Source organism: Heteronotia binoei, chromosome 15 (genome assembly GCF_032191835.1).
Source record: "Heteronotia binoei isolate CCM8104 ecotype False Entrance Well chromosome 15, APGP_CSIRO_Hbin_v1, whole genome shotgun sequence".
Lineage (NCBI taxonomy): Eukaryota > Metazoa > Chordata > Lepidosauria > Squamata > Gekkonidae > Heteronotia > Heteronotia binoei.
Window position 1 is genome coordinate 10860982 of NC_083237.1, and position 17270 is coordinate 10878251.

A 17270-nucleotide genomic window follows, 5' to 3' on the forward strand; every position below is an offset into this window, starting at 1 on the left:
TGAGTCAACCTGGAGCCAGCTACCCGAACCCAGTTTCCGCCGGGATCAAACTCAAGGCATGAGCACAGTTTGGACTGCAATGCAGCAGCTTACCACACTGTGCCGCGGGGCTGTGTTCACTTCTCCAAAATTATACAACGGACAGCTTCAAGAAGCTGTGTATTTCAGCTTGGGAAAACGCTGGATGCTTTATAGGTTCGGGTTCTTGTCAACGCACGCACACAAGTTCTGTCCGATCACAACCAACTAATGGAGACCCCAGCAAAGGGCCTTTCCAATCGAGAGATTGAGCAGGAGTGGCTTTCCCGTTGCCCTTCTCTACAGAGTCTTCCTTAGCAGTCTGTCATCCAAGTGCTGGCACTGCTTAGCTTTCAAGATCTGGTGAAAATGGACCATATCACTTGACATCTCAGTCACTTCACTAGATCGACACAATGGGCCTTTTCAGTGCCCTCTGACGCAGGCTGTTCCCTTAAGTCAGCGCTTTTCTTCCGAAGGCTCTCCGTAATGCCTCTTTAACTTCCGTGTTCCTGATGGTGTATATGAAAGGGTTTAGCGTTGGGATCACAACAGTGTTTAGCAAAGAGACGGCTTTGTTGAGGCTGAAAGAAGAGCGTGCAACGCTAGGTCTCAAATAAATGAAAAGGACAGCTCCATAGTATATGCTGACCACAGTCAGGTGAGAGGTACAGGTGGAGAAGGCCTTCTTCTGACCGCTGGTGGAAGGGATGCGGAGAATGGTGGAGATGATAAAGATATAAGAGATCACTGTCAGGAGTAGAGAGGTCAGTATCACAGCCACAGCCACCAGGAAATTCAAGGCCTCAATCAACCGCGTTTCTCTCCCCGCGATTTTCAACAGCGGTCCTACGTCGCAGTAGAAATGGTTGATGGTGTCAGAGTCGCAAAAGGGAAGTGTTGCCACCATTATCACTTGGGAAATGATAGAGAAAAATCCCCCAGCCCAGGAGGCTACTGCAAGCTGAAGGCAGAGACTGGAAGTCATTATGGTGCTATACCGCAGGGGCTGGCAGATGGCTAAGTATCTATCGAAGGATATGACAGTCAGGATGAAAAATTCGGTCACGCCGAAAAAGAAGAAATGGAACATCTGCACCATGCAGCAGTAGAAGCAGATGGTGGACTTTTCTGAAAGAAGGTTGACTAACATCTTGGGGACAGTAGCAGTGGTGTGCCCCAACCCTAAGCAAGAGAGGTTGCTAAGGAAGAAGTACATTGGCTTTTGCAGCTGACGGTCAACTCTCACAATCACAATGATGAGACCATTTCCTGCCATTGCCAAAGTGTAGAACACAAGGATGACCACAAACAAAACGATATTCATTCCCCCCATGTGTGGGAATCCAAGAAGGATAAACTCTTCCACCCTTGAACAGTTGGCCGAAACCATAACTTGGTTCTCATGTCCATGAGACAAATAATGGGAAGATGTCTTTTCTCAAATACATTCAGAAGTTCTATGTACATTCATTATTAATAGTAGGCAACAAAGTATTGTTGGCTATTTTTTCACTCCCTAAATACTGTTTCTTCTATAGATGAGCTAAAGCAGATAAGGAAAATCCTCCCCTGGGGGTAACCAGCTGGGCTAGATTTGACTTTAGATATGTGCTGTATATTGGTACAATCCAACAAATGTGGATTCTCACATGCAAACATTAAAGAAAGCTTTGTATATGTAACACAATAATCTGGAGGAACCAAGCTGAAAGAGTGGACTATTTGATAGATGGATGAGAAAGAGAGAAGGGATGGTGGTGTGAGAATGGAGAAAAGAAATAAAAGTTTACTCCTAGAAAAACAACAACAGTATTGCTGTAGACAGATCTAGACTAACAACGTGAGGAAGGAGAGGTTGTACGGGTACCTATGTGGCAAGAAAAACAGAACTAGCTGGTTAGTTACTGGAAAAGAAATGAAATAATTGTGGAGAACTGAAAAGGTGTAAGTGATCTATGGAGAAAAGAGAAAGCTAATGAAAAACACAAAATCAAAAGATTAATACTTAGCAAGCCAGAGAGAATATGTGTTTCTTGGTGTTATCTTTTCTTATTTCTTCGTCAGTTGCAATGGTCGGAGGGGGAAGAAAAAAATAGTATACAGTTCTGAAAAGCAAAAACACAATACAGAAGACAATCATGCTAGAAGAACTTGGAGGGAAAAAGGAAGACTCAAAATGAGATGGATTGATTCAGTCAAGGAAACTTTGGTCTTCAGTTTGTAGGCTATTAAGGAAAAGACAGTTTGGAAGTCATTGGTTGATAGGATTGTCTTGCCAGAAGTGACTCAGTGGAATCTCACAAACAATAAAAAACACACCTTTTCAGCATCCATAAAGGCTTTTAAAAGTTAAGAGACTGACAGAATAGGTAGGCAGACCGTCCAAGACAAAGGCAGATAGACAACATCCACCAATGGCACTTTGAATGATAGGACAATGTAAGATAGGCAGATGAAAGGAGCAGGTGACTGGGAGCTCCAAATTACACTAGGCACCTGCTACACCAATTCAATATGAAAAGAGTCAAGATGGCTCACAGATGTCCTTATGAGTTCACAGCAGAAACCAGGGGTCGTTTTGTAGAAAAAAATAGGTGGCAGAGCTCATCCAGGGATTGTTATGCAGCTGCACCTACTATTCAGTGGACAAGGTAGGTGGGAAGGAGGAGGGGGGACCCTCAGAAAGGTTCAAGAGCTGTAGTCTTGTGAGCTTCTGTTGAAATCAAGACCTGGTGGATGGAGCAATCAAAATAGGCCAACAGTTTGAGCCCAGGACTGGGAAGCTAAACTAATTTTTAAATAGAAGCAAACTCAAATTCTGAAGTGGCACATTACTGCAAAATCAAAGCATATGCATTTTTTTTTTCAAAGTACCCTGCAAATCAACCCAGCTTTCTTCTGCTTAACCAGTGTTTGGCTCTTTCTCTCCCTCTCAGTCTTTAGCAGTGGGTAGAGATTCCTACTGTTTGGTCCTACAAATAAGGACTGATAAAATCAAATGAAGAGTAGCAACACCCCCGGGGAGAGATATTATTCTCTGAAGTTTACCTTTCTCTGTGCTGCATAAAGCCTCTCTAGTAATGATTTCATTTTTTCAGAGTGTTGCAGCTCCCCCTTGTGGTTATGTGCTGAAATTACTGGGGAGGAAAAAAAAAATTCAGCTCATACCTGCAATGTTCATGCGACTCCTGACAGATGGGCCAGTTAAAGCAGATGCTTTGATTTCTGGGCAAGAAATAATTCTTCTAAAGGGAGTTAAACTGAGAGTATGTGACAGAGCAGGACCATGGCTCTGAAAGAAAACACCAGTCTTGCATGCAAAAGGTCATAGAATCATAGAGTTGGAAGAGACCTTCAGATTTACTTAGTCCAAGCCCCTGCACGATGTAGGAAATTCACAACTACCTCCTCCCACACCCACAGTGACCCCTGCTCCATGACCTGAAGATGGCAAAAAAACAAAACCCTCCAGGATCCCTGGTCTGCAGAGAATTGGCATTTCCCTGAGCATGTAAAGGGAAGGTCCACGAGAACTAACCACTGATTCAACCCTTTCTGCCCTTCCTCTCATGACCTACCTAAGTTCACAGAGTCAGGTACCATGTTCATCTCTGGAAGCCACAATCAAAGACAGGCCTCAGATTCAGCAGGAGCTCACAGGAGCGCAGCTCCTAAACCTTTCTGAGGGTTCCCCCTCTTCCTCCCCACCTCCCTTGTCCATTGAAGAAGAGGTGCAGCTGCATAACAATCCCTGGATTAGGAGAACAGGCAGCTAGCCAGCTAACAGGGGCTTTGCCACGCCCCCAGCAGCCCTCATTAACCCCTGGAAAAGCCTGTGCCAACCCAGTCACAAAGCTCTCTAAAACACACATGGAGCTTCCTTATAAAGTATCAGAACAGTGATCTGTCAGTCAATGCTGTCAACAAAGACTTAGAGCAGCTCTCCAGGGTCTCAAATGGAAGTTTTTGGTATCACCTACTGCTTCGTTGGTGCTTCTTCACTTCTTATGTCATTTTGGGCAGCAGGTGGCTTGCTGGCCTTTTGACTGAGGTGAGGGGCAGCCCAGAAGAGCACCAGGCGAGCGAGGCCTGCTTGGGCTGACTGGATTTCTAGCCAGCCCAAGCAGGCCTCACTTGTCTGGGGCTCTCCTTTCTTGCATGGGGTTGCTTTTGGCTGGGGTGTGTGTGGCATATTCTAATGAGTCATGCTAATGAGCTCCGCCATCTCTTCTTCTAAAAAACGACCCCTGGTTAAAGAGCGTGCAGTAGGTGATACCAAAAACTTCAATTTGGGACCCTGGAGAGCTGCTGCAACTAGTCTTAGTTGACAGTATTGACTGACAGACCACTTCTTTGACACTTTATAAGGAAGCTCCATGTGAGCCAGTTTGGTGTAGTGGTTAAAGACTCTTATCTGGAAGAACTGGGTTTGATTCCCCACTCCTTCACTTGCAGCTGCTGGAATGGCCTTGGGTCAGCCATAGCTCTGGCAAAGGTTGTCCTTGAAAGGGCAGCTGCTGTGAGAGCCCTCTCAGCCCCATCTACCTCACAGGGTGTCTGATGTAGCGGAAGAAGATATAGGAGATTGTAAGCCGCTCTGAGTCTCTGATTCAGAGAGAAGGGCGGGGTATAAATCTTCTTCTTCTTTTAGAGAGCTTTGTGGTAGGGTTGGGATTTAAACTCACATCTCCCAAAATGTAAAAGAATGTAAAACATAAAAGTAAACTCACATCTCCCAATGAAAAAGAAATAAAATTACAGTGGGTTGTATCCAGTGGGTTGGATCTGGAGCAAATTTTTTTGCATACACTAGAGCTTTAGCTATCACAATGCAACATTGCAAAAAGCACCACAAGAAAAACAGAGAAACATTTTTTTTTAAATTGATGATGTAATATTTCTGTCCAGGTGTGGCTAAACCTGTTGAACGTAAGAGCCACATAGAAAAGAAATCAAATGTTTGAGAGCTGCAAGGCAGGCAGGAAGGAATACAAATAGATGGGAAGAGGGAGAGAGAGGTGGAAAGAAAGTAAATTTAATTTTAAATGCACTCGCCAAGCTGCCAGCTGGTTTGGCTTTGAAAAGAAGAAGAAGAAGATATTGGATTTATATCCCGCCCTCCACTCCGAAGAGTCTCAGAGCGGCTCACAATCTCCTTTCCCTTCCTACCCCACAACAGACACCCTGTGAGGTAGATGAAGATACTGGCTTTATATCCCGCCCTCCACTCCGAAGAGTCTCAGAGCGGCTCACAATCTCCTTTACCTTCCTCTCCCACAACAGACACCCTGTGAGGTAGATGAAGATATTGGCTTTATATCCCGCCCTCCACTCTGAAGAGTCTCAGAGCGGCTCACAATCTCCTTTCCCTTCCTTCCCCACAACAGACACCCTGTGAGGTAGATGAAGATACTGGCTTTATATCCCGCCCTCCACTCCGAAGAGTCTCAGAGCGGCTCACAATCTCCTTTACCTTCCTCTCCCACAACAGACACCCTGTGAGGTAGATGAAGATACTGGCTTTATATCCCGCCCTCCACTCCGAAGAGTCTCAGAGCGGCTCACAATCTCCTTTACCTTCCTCTCCCACAACAGACACCTGTGAGGTAGGTGAAGATATTGGCTTTATATCCCGCCCTCCACTCCGAAGAATCTCAGAGCGGCTCACAATCTCCTTTCTCTTCCTCCCCCACAACAGACACCCTGTGAGGTGAGTGGGGCTGAGAGGGCTCTCACAGCAGCTGCCCTTTCAAGGACAACCTCTGCCAGAGCTATGGCTGACCCAAGGGCCATTCCAGCAGGTGCAAGTGGAGGAGAGGGGAATCAAACCCGGTTCTCCCAGGTAAGAGTCCGCACACTTCACCACTACACCAAACTGATTTAAAGAGACAAATACCTCCTCCAAACTGGCCGATGGGGCAGTGAGGGCTTCAAGAGTCACGCAATATGTATGGAAGTGCAGCATGTGTCTCCTGAGCTGCAGTTTGGCCACCCCTGACCTTGTCCAACACTCTAACCGGGCTACCAAGGGCCTGAATAGGAAAACCTGGGATGCTTCTGTTGTGTGATCCTTTCCCCCCAGAAGTGGAAAGGGAGAGAGATCATGTCAGCTACCCCGGTGTTGAAAGAGAGAAATGCTTCCCACCTACTTCTCGACTTTGCTATGTAAGTGCGACGGTGATTGTCCTTTAGCCTGAGCTACCAAACTTGTGTTTTGTGATGCGGCTGTTGGTTTTGAAAGGGCAGTCCCATGCACAGGATCTGGAGAGCAAAGGAAAGAAACAGCGGGATTAAAGTTGCTAACTTGATGGGCAGTGGTTCTTTTCTTTCGACGACAATTTTTAAAAAGGCAAAGACTCTGGGCCGTCATGCGCCGATCTCTGCTGCCACCGAGTGGCCACTTCGGAAACTTTTAAAAAGTGCAAACAAGAATCACAGCCGCTGTCCGCGTTACCAGAATCATCTGCTGTTTGAGATACAAGGAATATCATATTGGACTGAAGCCATGGAGCTTCCGTGGCCGTATGTGAGGATTTCTGTCAGCTGCAGCCATGTTGCTAACTTAAAATGGGGATGCCCTCTGATCATTGTAGTTTAAAACTATATGGAATATATTGCAAGTCTCATACTTCTGACCAGTGTAGTTTAAAACTACATGGAAGATATTGCAAGTCTCATCCTTCAGAACTATATATAAACTATCAAAGATTTCAGGTTTTCACGGCTGGTAACATCATTAGGGTTTGTAGAATCTTTCGGGCTCAAGTGCCGTGTTCTACTGGAGAAAGTTTTCCTTCCAGACGTTTCGTTCTCAGCTGCGGAGAACATCCTCAGTGGTGTTGCAGCCGGAGCACTCAATGCACAGCAGCCAAGAAGGTCAGAGCGCCTGCTCCGGCTGCAGTGCCACTGAGGATGTTCTCTGCAGCTGAGAACAAAACGTCTGGAAGGAAAACTTTCTCCAGTAGAACACGGCACTTGAGCCCGAAAGATTCTACAAACCCTAATTATATATAAACTATCCAAAGTACCACAAATATCATTTCTGCATTCTCAAGACCTGGGGAAGGCTTAAGAAACAGGAAACCTGGATTGACCTCCTGTTGTCCTGTTATGCTGTCCATCTCATGGCGATGTTCAGAAGTCTGCAGAGGGTTTGCTATGTCTGTGTGAAGAAACGGTAAAATTGCCTTTGTTATTATTGTACTTACCTTTTGAGATATCTCAGAATGTAAAGCGATCCTCTTATACAGCAATGTGCTTCATGCGAGAGAATTTATCTGCATATCACGTCATCAATTTTAAAAATATATGTAGTATCTCTGTTGTTTTTGTGGTGCTTGTTGCAATGTGATAGCTAAAGGTCTAGCGCAAGCAAAAAAAAAAAATCTGCTCCAGATCCAACCCACTGGCTACGACCCATTGTGATTTTATTTCTTTTACACTGGGTCCTGTTCTCGATATCTGCCTCCTGCCCAAAAAATAAAAATAAGAAAATACTAGGAGTTTGCAGGTCTAGAAAAGACTAGGAGAAGAGCTGGGAAATTCTAGCCGAGAGTGAACTGGGAGGCTGTTCCGGTGGTTAACGTGACTCTGTTCAGGCTGAGTTCGTTTTGCAGAAAAAGAGGTGCCAGATCACATCCGCACAACTCATTTGCATAACTCATTTGCATATGCCATCACTGATAGGTGTTACTGGTAGGTATGCTAAATTGTAACAGCTCAGCATCTACCTCCAAATGCTTCTTGAATTAGAATTGTCATAACAAAACCTTACTCCCATCATACTTTTTAAATTACTTTCTCCTATGTGGCCACAGTAGCATGATAAAGATTTTCATCTGTCTGCTTCGGATGTTTTGGGTTTTTTCCCATTTTTTGGTGGCGGCGGGGGGGGGGGGGGATATTAGAAAGTTTGCCAAATCTTAGAGTTCAGCAAAATTCTCTCAGGGGGGCTGAACAATGGAGCCCAGAAGCAATTTTTTTTTGGGGGGGGGAGAGGTAAGCTCTGCTCCTGTGAGCTCCTACCCAAAATGATGCCTGGATATAGGTGTGCAACTTAAGAAGCCCTAGGCATCTAGGTTGCTTTCCTATACCAGATAATTTCAGTGTTGATTGATGTTTTCGATCTGTTGCCGGTACAGTGCCAAGTGAAGACTATTAGAGAATCTCTGCTTCCATTTTAAGCTTTTATTAAAACACACCTAGTCAGCAATCTTAACATTGGCTAAATCAACAGAAAATTATACTATCCATCATAGCTACATTGTTATAATTGAAGGAGAGCAATTACATGAATTCATAAAAGTCTCTTACCCCAAAGATGTCACAAGCAAAGAACCCCTTCTGGGAAGAAGTTGCTCGTGGTCAACATCCCATATTTATAGGATTTTAAAAATATCTCCTAACAATAGCTAACTCTCCCAGTTGATAAGGACACTTGGCTAACTGACTATCCTAAACTTTCAGACAGCATAGAAGTTTATCTGTCTTGGAAATGTCTTCTTGAAATATATTGGAATCTCATTCTTGCTATTTGTTATGTTAACAAAGTCTATTTTTTTTTAAAAAAAAAATACTGTTTACAAGTTTGGATTGCTTGCAGCCTGCAGCAAAGCTGCTAGGCTGCTTTAGCAAGATTTGCTCCTCTGGAGAGGGAAGAGCGGATCTTCGGTCCATTTGGGCAGGAATTTGAGGGGGCGGGGCTTGGCCGCTTCTCCTTGCAATCGTGTTTTCAATCGGCCCTCCCGCCCGCCCTGTTTTTTTATGTAAGCAATTGCTGGTCGTCTCTGTTGAGAGGCCAGGTAGGAATTTTTTGTTCCCCAGCTGATTGGCTGTTACAGGGGTGTGTTTTTCGCCTACCCTACATAGCAAAGCAGTGGATTGTGGAATTGGCTATCGGAAGGTGCGGTTTAGGAATTGGTCACTTTGGTTTGGCAGGTTTTACTGGGTTTGGGTACTTTGTGGCTAGGGGAGGACCATGAAGCAACCCCCCCCCTTTTGGGGAGTCTTGGGGTCTGGCATAAGCAACCTGGGGGTTTGATGACCCGGGTTGGGGAAAATGCAGACTGTCCTGGAGGCTCGACTAAAGGGTCCCTTCCATTGAGACGTGCATCTGATGGTTGGGCCCTCTGGGGCGGGCCTCCCTGCTGGGTTGGCCTGGCGGAAGCTGTGTCTCACAGCTCTGGCTGGGGGCTGGGTCTCTCGTGCGTGAATGGCAGGGGAGCGGTCTGTTGAGACCCCTAGCCCTGGCCAAGCCGTGCTTTTGGGTGCCCTTGCCATTGTGTTTATTATGATTAATAAAGTGGGCCTTAGTTATACCAAAACCTTGTGTCTGACTCTTCATTGCGATCTTGGGGGGGGGGGGCAAATGAATATCTTTTGACCCTTAGCCAGTACATTCCATCATTGAACTGTATCTTTATTTCCGTGAGGCTGAATACCCTTACCATATTCAGTTATTATTCACAAGAGCCTCAAGACAGTATATCTATCAATATGGTTTGGGCACCTTTTAATCTATGCAAGGCCATATAATTGTGTTACTACTTTGTTTCTTGTTCCTTCTCCAATGCTATTCTTCTCCGGGTGGCTAAATTCCCTTTCTTTGCATGTTTAGCTGGAAGGTCAAGATAATTGTTTCTGTGTACAGAAATACCTCCTATAATTTTATTTGGCCAAGCCAATAACTGTCTTCTTATGTTCCCAGCTATATCCATAATACTTAGCCAGACTTTCAGGACTGCATACTAATTTAAATGAAGAAGAAGAAGAGGAGAAGGAGACTGGATTTATACCCTGCTTACAAATCTCCTTTCCCTTCCTCTCTCCAAAATAAACACCCTGTGAGCAATGTTCCCCTTAAGCCATGGAGTCTTGTGAGCAAGAATTGTACTTTGTTAACTACTGATATTAAAGCTGTGAGCTGCTGGCATTAAAATTGTGAGCTACTGCATCAATTAGTTTGCTCTGGGGCTATTTTTTTCCTGAGCTAAGACAAAAATGTGTGAGCCGGAGGCCAAAAATCTGTGAGCTAGATCACACTAACTCAACTTAGTGGGAACACTGCCTGTGAGGTAGGTGGGGCTGAGAGAGCTCTCCCAGAACTGCTCTTGAGCGGAACAGCCTTGAGAGAATTTGTAGCTGGCCCAAAGTTACATCAGCAGGTGCATGTGGAGGAGTGGGGAATCAAACCCAGTTCTCCCAGATAAGAGTCCGCACACTTAACTGCAGCAACCAAACTGACTCTCGCCACCACTACATCAAACTGACTATATAGGTCTATTTTAGCCTGTGCTCTTGGTTTGATTCTCCTTTCCTTCTTCATGAGACACTCTGCATTTTATTAAATACTATTTTACAGTCAAAAGCATTCTTTAAAGCATTTTGGACCTGCTTATTCCTCAGACTGTAAACAAATGGGGTCATAAGAGGACACACCACATTATTGAGAACAGCCACGGCTTTGTTGAAATCTTGCCCATCCTCCTGCAGTGGCTTGACATACATAGATATGCAGCTGCCGTAGGTGATAGAGACTACGGTGATGTGGGCAGCACAGGTGGAAAAGGCCTTCTGTCTACTGGCAGCCGTTGGGATGCGGAGAACGGTGGAGATAATCTTCATGTAAAAGACAACGGTGACCGCTAAAGTCCCAAGCAGAGAAAACACAGCAGAAATGAAGCTGATGAGGTCCAGGATCCTTGTATCTCCGCAGAGGAGTTTGTGTAGAGGGCTGGTGTCACAGAAGAAATGGTTAATGACATTTGAGCCACAAAAGGGAAACTGAAGGAAGTGCATGGTTTGACCAAAGACCAGGGTAAAGCCCCCTATCCAAGATAACACCACCAGCAGTGTGCAGAAATGGTCATTCATGATGGCGGTGTACCGCAGAGGGTGGCAGATGGCCACGTAGCGATCAAAGGACATCACCGTCAGCAGGAAGAAATCAGTGGTGCCCAAAAAGAAGTACAGAAAGGATTGGCTCACACAACCAGCGTAAGAGATGGTTTTCCTGCCGGATGCCAGGTTGATCAAGGTTGTCGGAATGACAGCGCTGGTGTACCCGATTTCCAAAATAGCATAATGTCTGAGGAAGAAGTACATGGGGGTTCGGAGGTGGAAATCCATCAGGGTGATGATGATAATAAGCAGGTTTCCTGTTACAGTCATGAAGTACATGATGAAGAAAAGCGCGAAGAGAAAGATCTCTAGGTTGTGGCTCTCAGTGAATCCGAGTAGTACGAACTCCTTGATCTTGGTCTGGTTCTTCATGGTGTCTTTATTAGCAATAAACTGTGGGGTGGAGGGGGGTGGGGGTGGAATGGGAAAGCATCAGTCCTTCAGAGCCATAACAATAGTACCTCTGGCCGAACCCATAAACCATCTTGATTAACATTCAGAATTTCAGTGATATGTTTCTGGGAATAATACCAGGAAGCAGGACTGGATTTATGTGTTTGAGGGGGAGGGGGCAAAATTAAAAAATGGCACCCCCTTATGTACCATTCTACCTTATGGTCCCATAGAATACAATGGACTCCATACCCAATCTGGTGCCCCCCCGTTGGTGCCCGGGGCAAGCAACCCCCTCTGCCCCCCCCCCCCCAGATCTGGCCCTGCCAGGAAGGCATCCAGTGTCTACATTATAATCCCCTAACCATCGGTGCTCATGAATCAGAAACATAATATGTATATGGAGGTTTCATATTATACATATATTATAATATATATATGTATATGGAGGTTACAGTTGGGTATCATGGCATATGTCCTTTGATAGGCTTGTCCTCCAGAAATTCACCTAATCCTCTTTGCTGGTCTTACAACTGCAAATTCTGTAAGTCAATTCAAAAAAAAAAACAACCTCATATGCACATAGCAGGTGCCATAAATGCTTGATGTGAAAAAGAGCACGAGGCTTTTAAACAGTTCAACAGTAACTACAACACGCTACACGAAATGCTGTAACTTTATGATACAGACAATACATTGCATGTTAGTTTGCAGCTGTGGGGTCGTTTTGTAGAAAAATAGGCGGTGGATCTCATCCAGGGATTGTTATGCAGCTGCACCTTGAATTGAATGGACAAGGTGGGGAGGAGGAGGAGGGGGAACTGTCAGAAAGGTTCAGGAGCTGTGCTCCTGTGAGCTCCTGCTGAATTCAAGGCTGTTGCATATTTGTTATTGTCCTAAACAGGGTTACGCCCTTCTAATTCCCCTGAAGTCTGTACATTGATTATTTAGTATTTGAAGTCACATGAACCTGTCTGAGTCCAACAGTCCACCAAGGTCATTTGTTACCCAATCCTTTTTAGAAGAAGATATTGGATTTATACTCTGCCCTTCACTCTGAATCTCAGAGTATCAGAACAGCTCACACTCTCCTTGATCTTCCTCTCCCACAACCAACTCACCCTGTGAGGTAGGTGGGACTGAGAGAGCTCTCAGAAAAGTTTCCCTTTCAAGGACAGCTCTGCAAAAGCTATGGCTGACCCAAGGCCCTTCCAGCAGCTGCAAGTGGAGGAGTGGGGAATCAACCCCCCCCCCCACACACACACACATGTAGCCACTACACCAAACTGACTCTGGAGATGCTGGGGATCGAACCAGGAATTTTCTGCATTTTCATCATCTGCTCAGCCACTGAGCCTTGGCTCCTCCCTGGCTGTGATCACGCACACTAAATAATGCACTTTAAATCCACTTGCAGTGCACTTTCCACCTGAATTTTGCTGTGTGAACAGGCAAAATCCAATTGGGTTAGTACAATGAAAGTGGATTTAAAGTGAATTGTTTAGTGTGTGTCATCTCAGTCCCTAAGTCCTGCTTCTCTTGCACAAAGTTGGGTGGATTTTTTTTTTTTTTTAAAAAGGCTACTGGATGCTCTATTTAAAACAAAAGAAAACAATTCCCAGAAAATCAGAAGTGCATTTGGTATGCTCAAACTGAAATTTCAAGGAGCAGCTGGCCCTTGTTAGACAGAAAATGCAGTGACCCATTTCAGAGATAACCAGCCCTCAGCTCCAACACTTACTTTCCTGGTATTTCCTCCTTCCCATTTAATAAAATTGGAAATCCTTTCCACAATTAGAGCTATATAAAAGGTAAAGGTAGTCCCCTGTGCAAGCACCAATCATTTCTGACTCTGGGGTGACATCGAATCAGAACGTTTTCATGGCAGACTTTTTACGGGGTGGTTTGCCATTGCCGTCCCCAGTCATCTACACTTTCCCCCAGCAAGCTGGGTACTCATTTTACTGACCTTGAAGGATGGAAGGCTGAGTCAACCTTGAGCCGTCTACCTGAACCCAGCTTCCTTTTTTTAGGTCATGGGCAGAGGGCTCCGACTGCAGGACTGAAACTTTACCACTCTGCGCCATGGGGTTAGTTAGAATATATACGATGATGTATTTATCATTAGATCATCTTGGCTAATGGCTCCTTTTGAGAATCATGTGCTCTGGGGAAGAATAAAAATGTCCTTCAAAATGGAGTTACACCATTCAAAGCCAATAACTTTCAATATACTTAGATGGGTGTAAATCTGTTTGGCATGGCACTGTAAATGTGTTGATTAATGACTTACTGACTTCTCATCTTCTACACAATGACTATACTAATACGTTGCAGGGTCCATAGGAACTCACTCCAGAAAGTTACACTGAACCGATGTGGGGGCGGGAGGGAGGGGTCAATCAAGGTCAGTATTACCTACTAAGGTCCAACTCAAGAAATATCTGGGGGCTTTGGGGGTGGAGCCAGGAGACTTTGGGATAGAGCCCGGAGCAAGGGTATGACAAGCACAACTGAACTCCTTGTCCACTGAATAGTAGGTGCAGCTGCATAACAATCCCTGGATTAGGAGAGCAAGCAGCCAACCAGCCAAAAGGGGCTTTATAAGTGTTACAAAGATATTGTCCCTGCACACTTAAGCACTACACCAAACTGGCTTTCCTACTAAGAGAAGAGCTGGAAAATTCTAGCAGAGAGTGAACTGGGAGGGTGTTAACTTATATATCTACAACTAACTAACTAACTAAGGGAAAGAAGGACTCCTTTAAGCGGCGGAAAGCTAGTCCAAATGAGATTAATAAAAGGGAACACAGGATGTGGCAAATAAAATGCAAGACTGTGATCAGGCAGGCAAAAAGGGACTATGAGAAGCATATTGCAAAAAACATAATGACCAACAATAAAAATTTCTTCAAATATATTAGAAGCAGGAAACCAGCCAGGGAGGCAGTGGGGCCCTTGGATGACCAAGGGGTCAAAGGATTACTGAAGGAGGATAGGGAAATGGCTGAGAAGCTGAATGCATTTTTTGCCTCCGCCTTCACTGTGGAAGATGAGAAGTGTTTGCCTGCTCCAGAACCACTTATTTTGGAAGGGGTGTTGAAAGACCTGAGTCAGATTGAGGTGACAAGAGAGGAGGTCCTACAACTGATAGACGAATTAAAAACTAATAAGTCACCAGGTCCGGATGGCATGCATCCAAGAGTTCTGAAAGAACTCAAAATTGAACTTGTGGATCTTCTGACAAAAATATGTAATCTTTCATTGAAATCTGCCTCCGTTCCTGAGGACTGGAAGGTAGCAAATGTCACCCCCATCTTTAAAAAAGGGTTCCAGAGGAGATCTGGGAAACTACAGCCCAGTCAGTCTGACTTCAATACCGGAAAGTTGGTAGAAACCATTATCAAGGACAGAATGAGAAGGCACATTGATGAACACGAGTTATTGAGGAAGACTCAGCATGGGTTCTGTAAGGGAAGATCTTGCCTCACTAACCTGTTACATTTCTTTAAGGGGGTGAACAAACATGTGGACAAAGGAGACCCAATAGATGTTGTTTACCTTGACTTCCAGAAAGCTTTTGATAAAGTTCCTCATCAAAAGTTCCTTAGTAAGCTCAAGACTCATGGAGTAAAAGGACAGGTCCTCTTGTGGATCAAAGCCTGGCTAATTAATAGGAAGCAGAGAGTGAGTATAAATGGGCAGTCTTTGCAGTGGAGGATGGTAAGCAGTGGAGTGCCGCAGGGCTCAGTACTGGGTCCCATGCTCTTTAACTTGTTCATAAATGATTTGGAGTTGAGAGTGAGCAGTGAAGTGGCCAAGTTTGCAGATGACACTAAATTGTTCAGGGTAGTGAGAACCAGAGAGGATTGTGAGGAACTCCAAAGGGATCTGTTGAGGCTGGGTGAGTGGGCGTCAACGTGGCAGATGAGGTTCAATGTGGCCAAGTGCAAAGTAATGCACATTGGGGCCAAAAATCCCAGCTACAAATACAAGTTGATGGGGTGTGAACTGACAGAGACTGACCAAGAGAGAGATCTGGGGTCGTGGTAGATAACTCACTGAAAATGTCAAGACAGTGTGCGATTGCAATAAAAAAGGCCAACGCCATGCTGGGAATTATTAGGAAGGGAATTGAAAACAAATCAGCCAGTATCATAATGCCCCTGTATAAATCAATGGTCGGTCTCATTTGGAATACTGTGTGCAATTCTGGTCACCGCACCTCAAAAAGGATACTATAGCATTGGAAAATGTGCAGAAAAGGGCAACTAGAATGATTAAAGGGTTGGAACACTTTCCCTATGAAGAAAGGTTAAAACACTTGGGGCTCTTTAGCTTGTAGAAACTTCGACTGCGGGGTGATATGATAGAGGTTTACAAGATAATGCATGGGATGGAGAAAGTAGAGAAAGAAGTCCTTTTCTCCTTTTCTCACAATACAAGGACTCGTGGGCATTTGATGATATTGCTGAGAAGTCAGTTAGAATGGATAAAAGGAAGTACTTCTTCACCCAAAGCGTGATTAACATGTGGAATTCACTGCCACAGGAGGTGGTAGCAGCTACAAGCATAGCCAGCTTCAAGAGGGGGTTATATAAAAATATGGAGCAGAGGTCCATCAGTGGCTATTAGCCACAGTGTGTGCGTGTGTGTGTGTGTGTAATTTTTTTGGCCACTGTGTGACACAGAATGTTGGACTGGATGGGCCATTGGCCTGATCCAACATGGCTTCTCTTATGTTATTATGCTAACCGTGTTACAGCTTGATCCTAAACAGATCATAAACCCAACTTGGGTTTTGTGGTGATTTTTTTTAAAAACGGAAATCCCATGCACAGCATCTGGAGAGCAAAAGGGGGGGGGAGGGATTTAAGCTGCTCACTAAGGAGAGAAAAGGCGTACCACCACCAAGACTTGGCATTTGTGCAACAGTGCAACCTGCCAAAGTCTTGGTGATGGTATGCCTTTGTTGCTCCTTGCTGACCTTCTCACAGTAGGTGCTGTCATTGTCCTGGCTTCTCTTGGCCTAGAACATCCTCCTTCCCCTTCTGATTCATTACTTTCTTGTGAATGTGGACCTGCCTGCATATAAGAATAAGAGTTTTCCTTCCTCAGAGGTGATTCCACTTGAGCCTCCACACTTCAAAATTCACAGAAGGTAATAGTATGCTCAGTTGTAATTTTTCTTGGTTCCTGTATTTTACTTAAAGTAATAGTATACTCATTTGGAATTCCACTTGGTCCCTGTATTTCTAAATTACAGAATACACAAACATACACACCCAAAGCAATGGAAACTTCCTGATGAGGTTTCAGTTCACAATACATCAGGAAACAACTCAACAATATCCACTGACTGAATTTACCTCTATGAGAACAGGTTGGGAAGGAGGAATTCTGTCAGTGGCTTTCCAGGCTCACCTCTGCTACCACTTTAGAAATGCTAATAGGTCTAGTTAGCATTTAAGGACATAAGAGAAGCCATGATGGATCAGGCCAATGGCCCATCCATCCAACATCCTGTGTCACACAGTGGTCAAGAAAAAAATCGAGCTAACATCTAGCAAAAGATGTCCAAGCTTCCCCTTTCCTCCAGGCAAGGAACAGAGGCTTAAAGATGTTAAATGTTAGAAGAACACTAGGAAAGAAGAACAAGACTGCAGATTTATACCCCGCCCTTCTCTCTGAATCAGAAATTCAGAGTGGCTTACAACCTCCTATATCTTCTTCCCCCACAACAGACACCCTGTGAGGTTGGTGGAGCCGAGGGAACTCTCACAGAAACTGCCCTTTCAAAGGTGCAGCTCTGCTAGAGCAATTAGGGGGTGGTGGTTATGACCATCTATGGCTTTCTGAGGCACTCGACCCTGATTTACATCTGGCACAGCCAGCTGTAGAACATTGTTCCCTCCTAGGCCATTTTTTGTTATTCAGGAATGAGATCAGAGAACTAT

At 44.8% G+C, this 17270-nt stretch overlaps 2 protein-coding genes across 2 annotated transcripts; both read right to left on the bottom strand.

Annotated features, from left to right (window-relative positions):
* Nucleotides 1-472: 472 nt before the first annotated feature.
* On the bottom strand, nt 473-1411 carry LOC132582999 (olfactory receptor 6X1-like). Its single transcript, XM_060254664.1, has one exon. It carries the CDS (start codon nt 1409-1411, stop codon nt 473-475), a length of 939 nt encoding a protein of 312 aa, XP_060110647.1.
* Nucleotides 1412-10341: 8930 nt separating this feature from the next.
* Nucleotides 10342-11292, bottom strand: LOC132583000 (olfactory receptor 6C74-like). The gene has a single exon (XM_060254665.1). The coding sequence runs from the start codon at nt 11290-11292 to the stop codon at nt 10342-10344; it is 951 nt and encodes a 316-aa protein (XP_060110648.1).
* Between the last annotated feature and the right edge of the window lie 5978 nt (nt 11293-17270).

Coding starts and splice junctions, on each gene's coding strand:
- LOC132583000 (XM_060254665.1), bottom strand. CDS start 11,292: ATGAAGAACCAGACCAAGATCAAGGAGTTCGTACTACTCGGATTCACT.
- LOC132582999 (XM_060254664.1), bottom strand. CDS start 1,411: ATGGTTTCGGCCAACTGTTCAAGGGTGGAAGAGTTTATCCTTCTTGGA.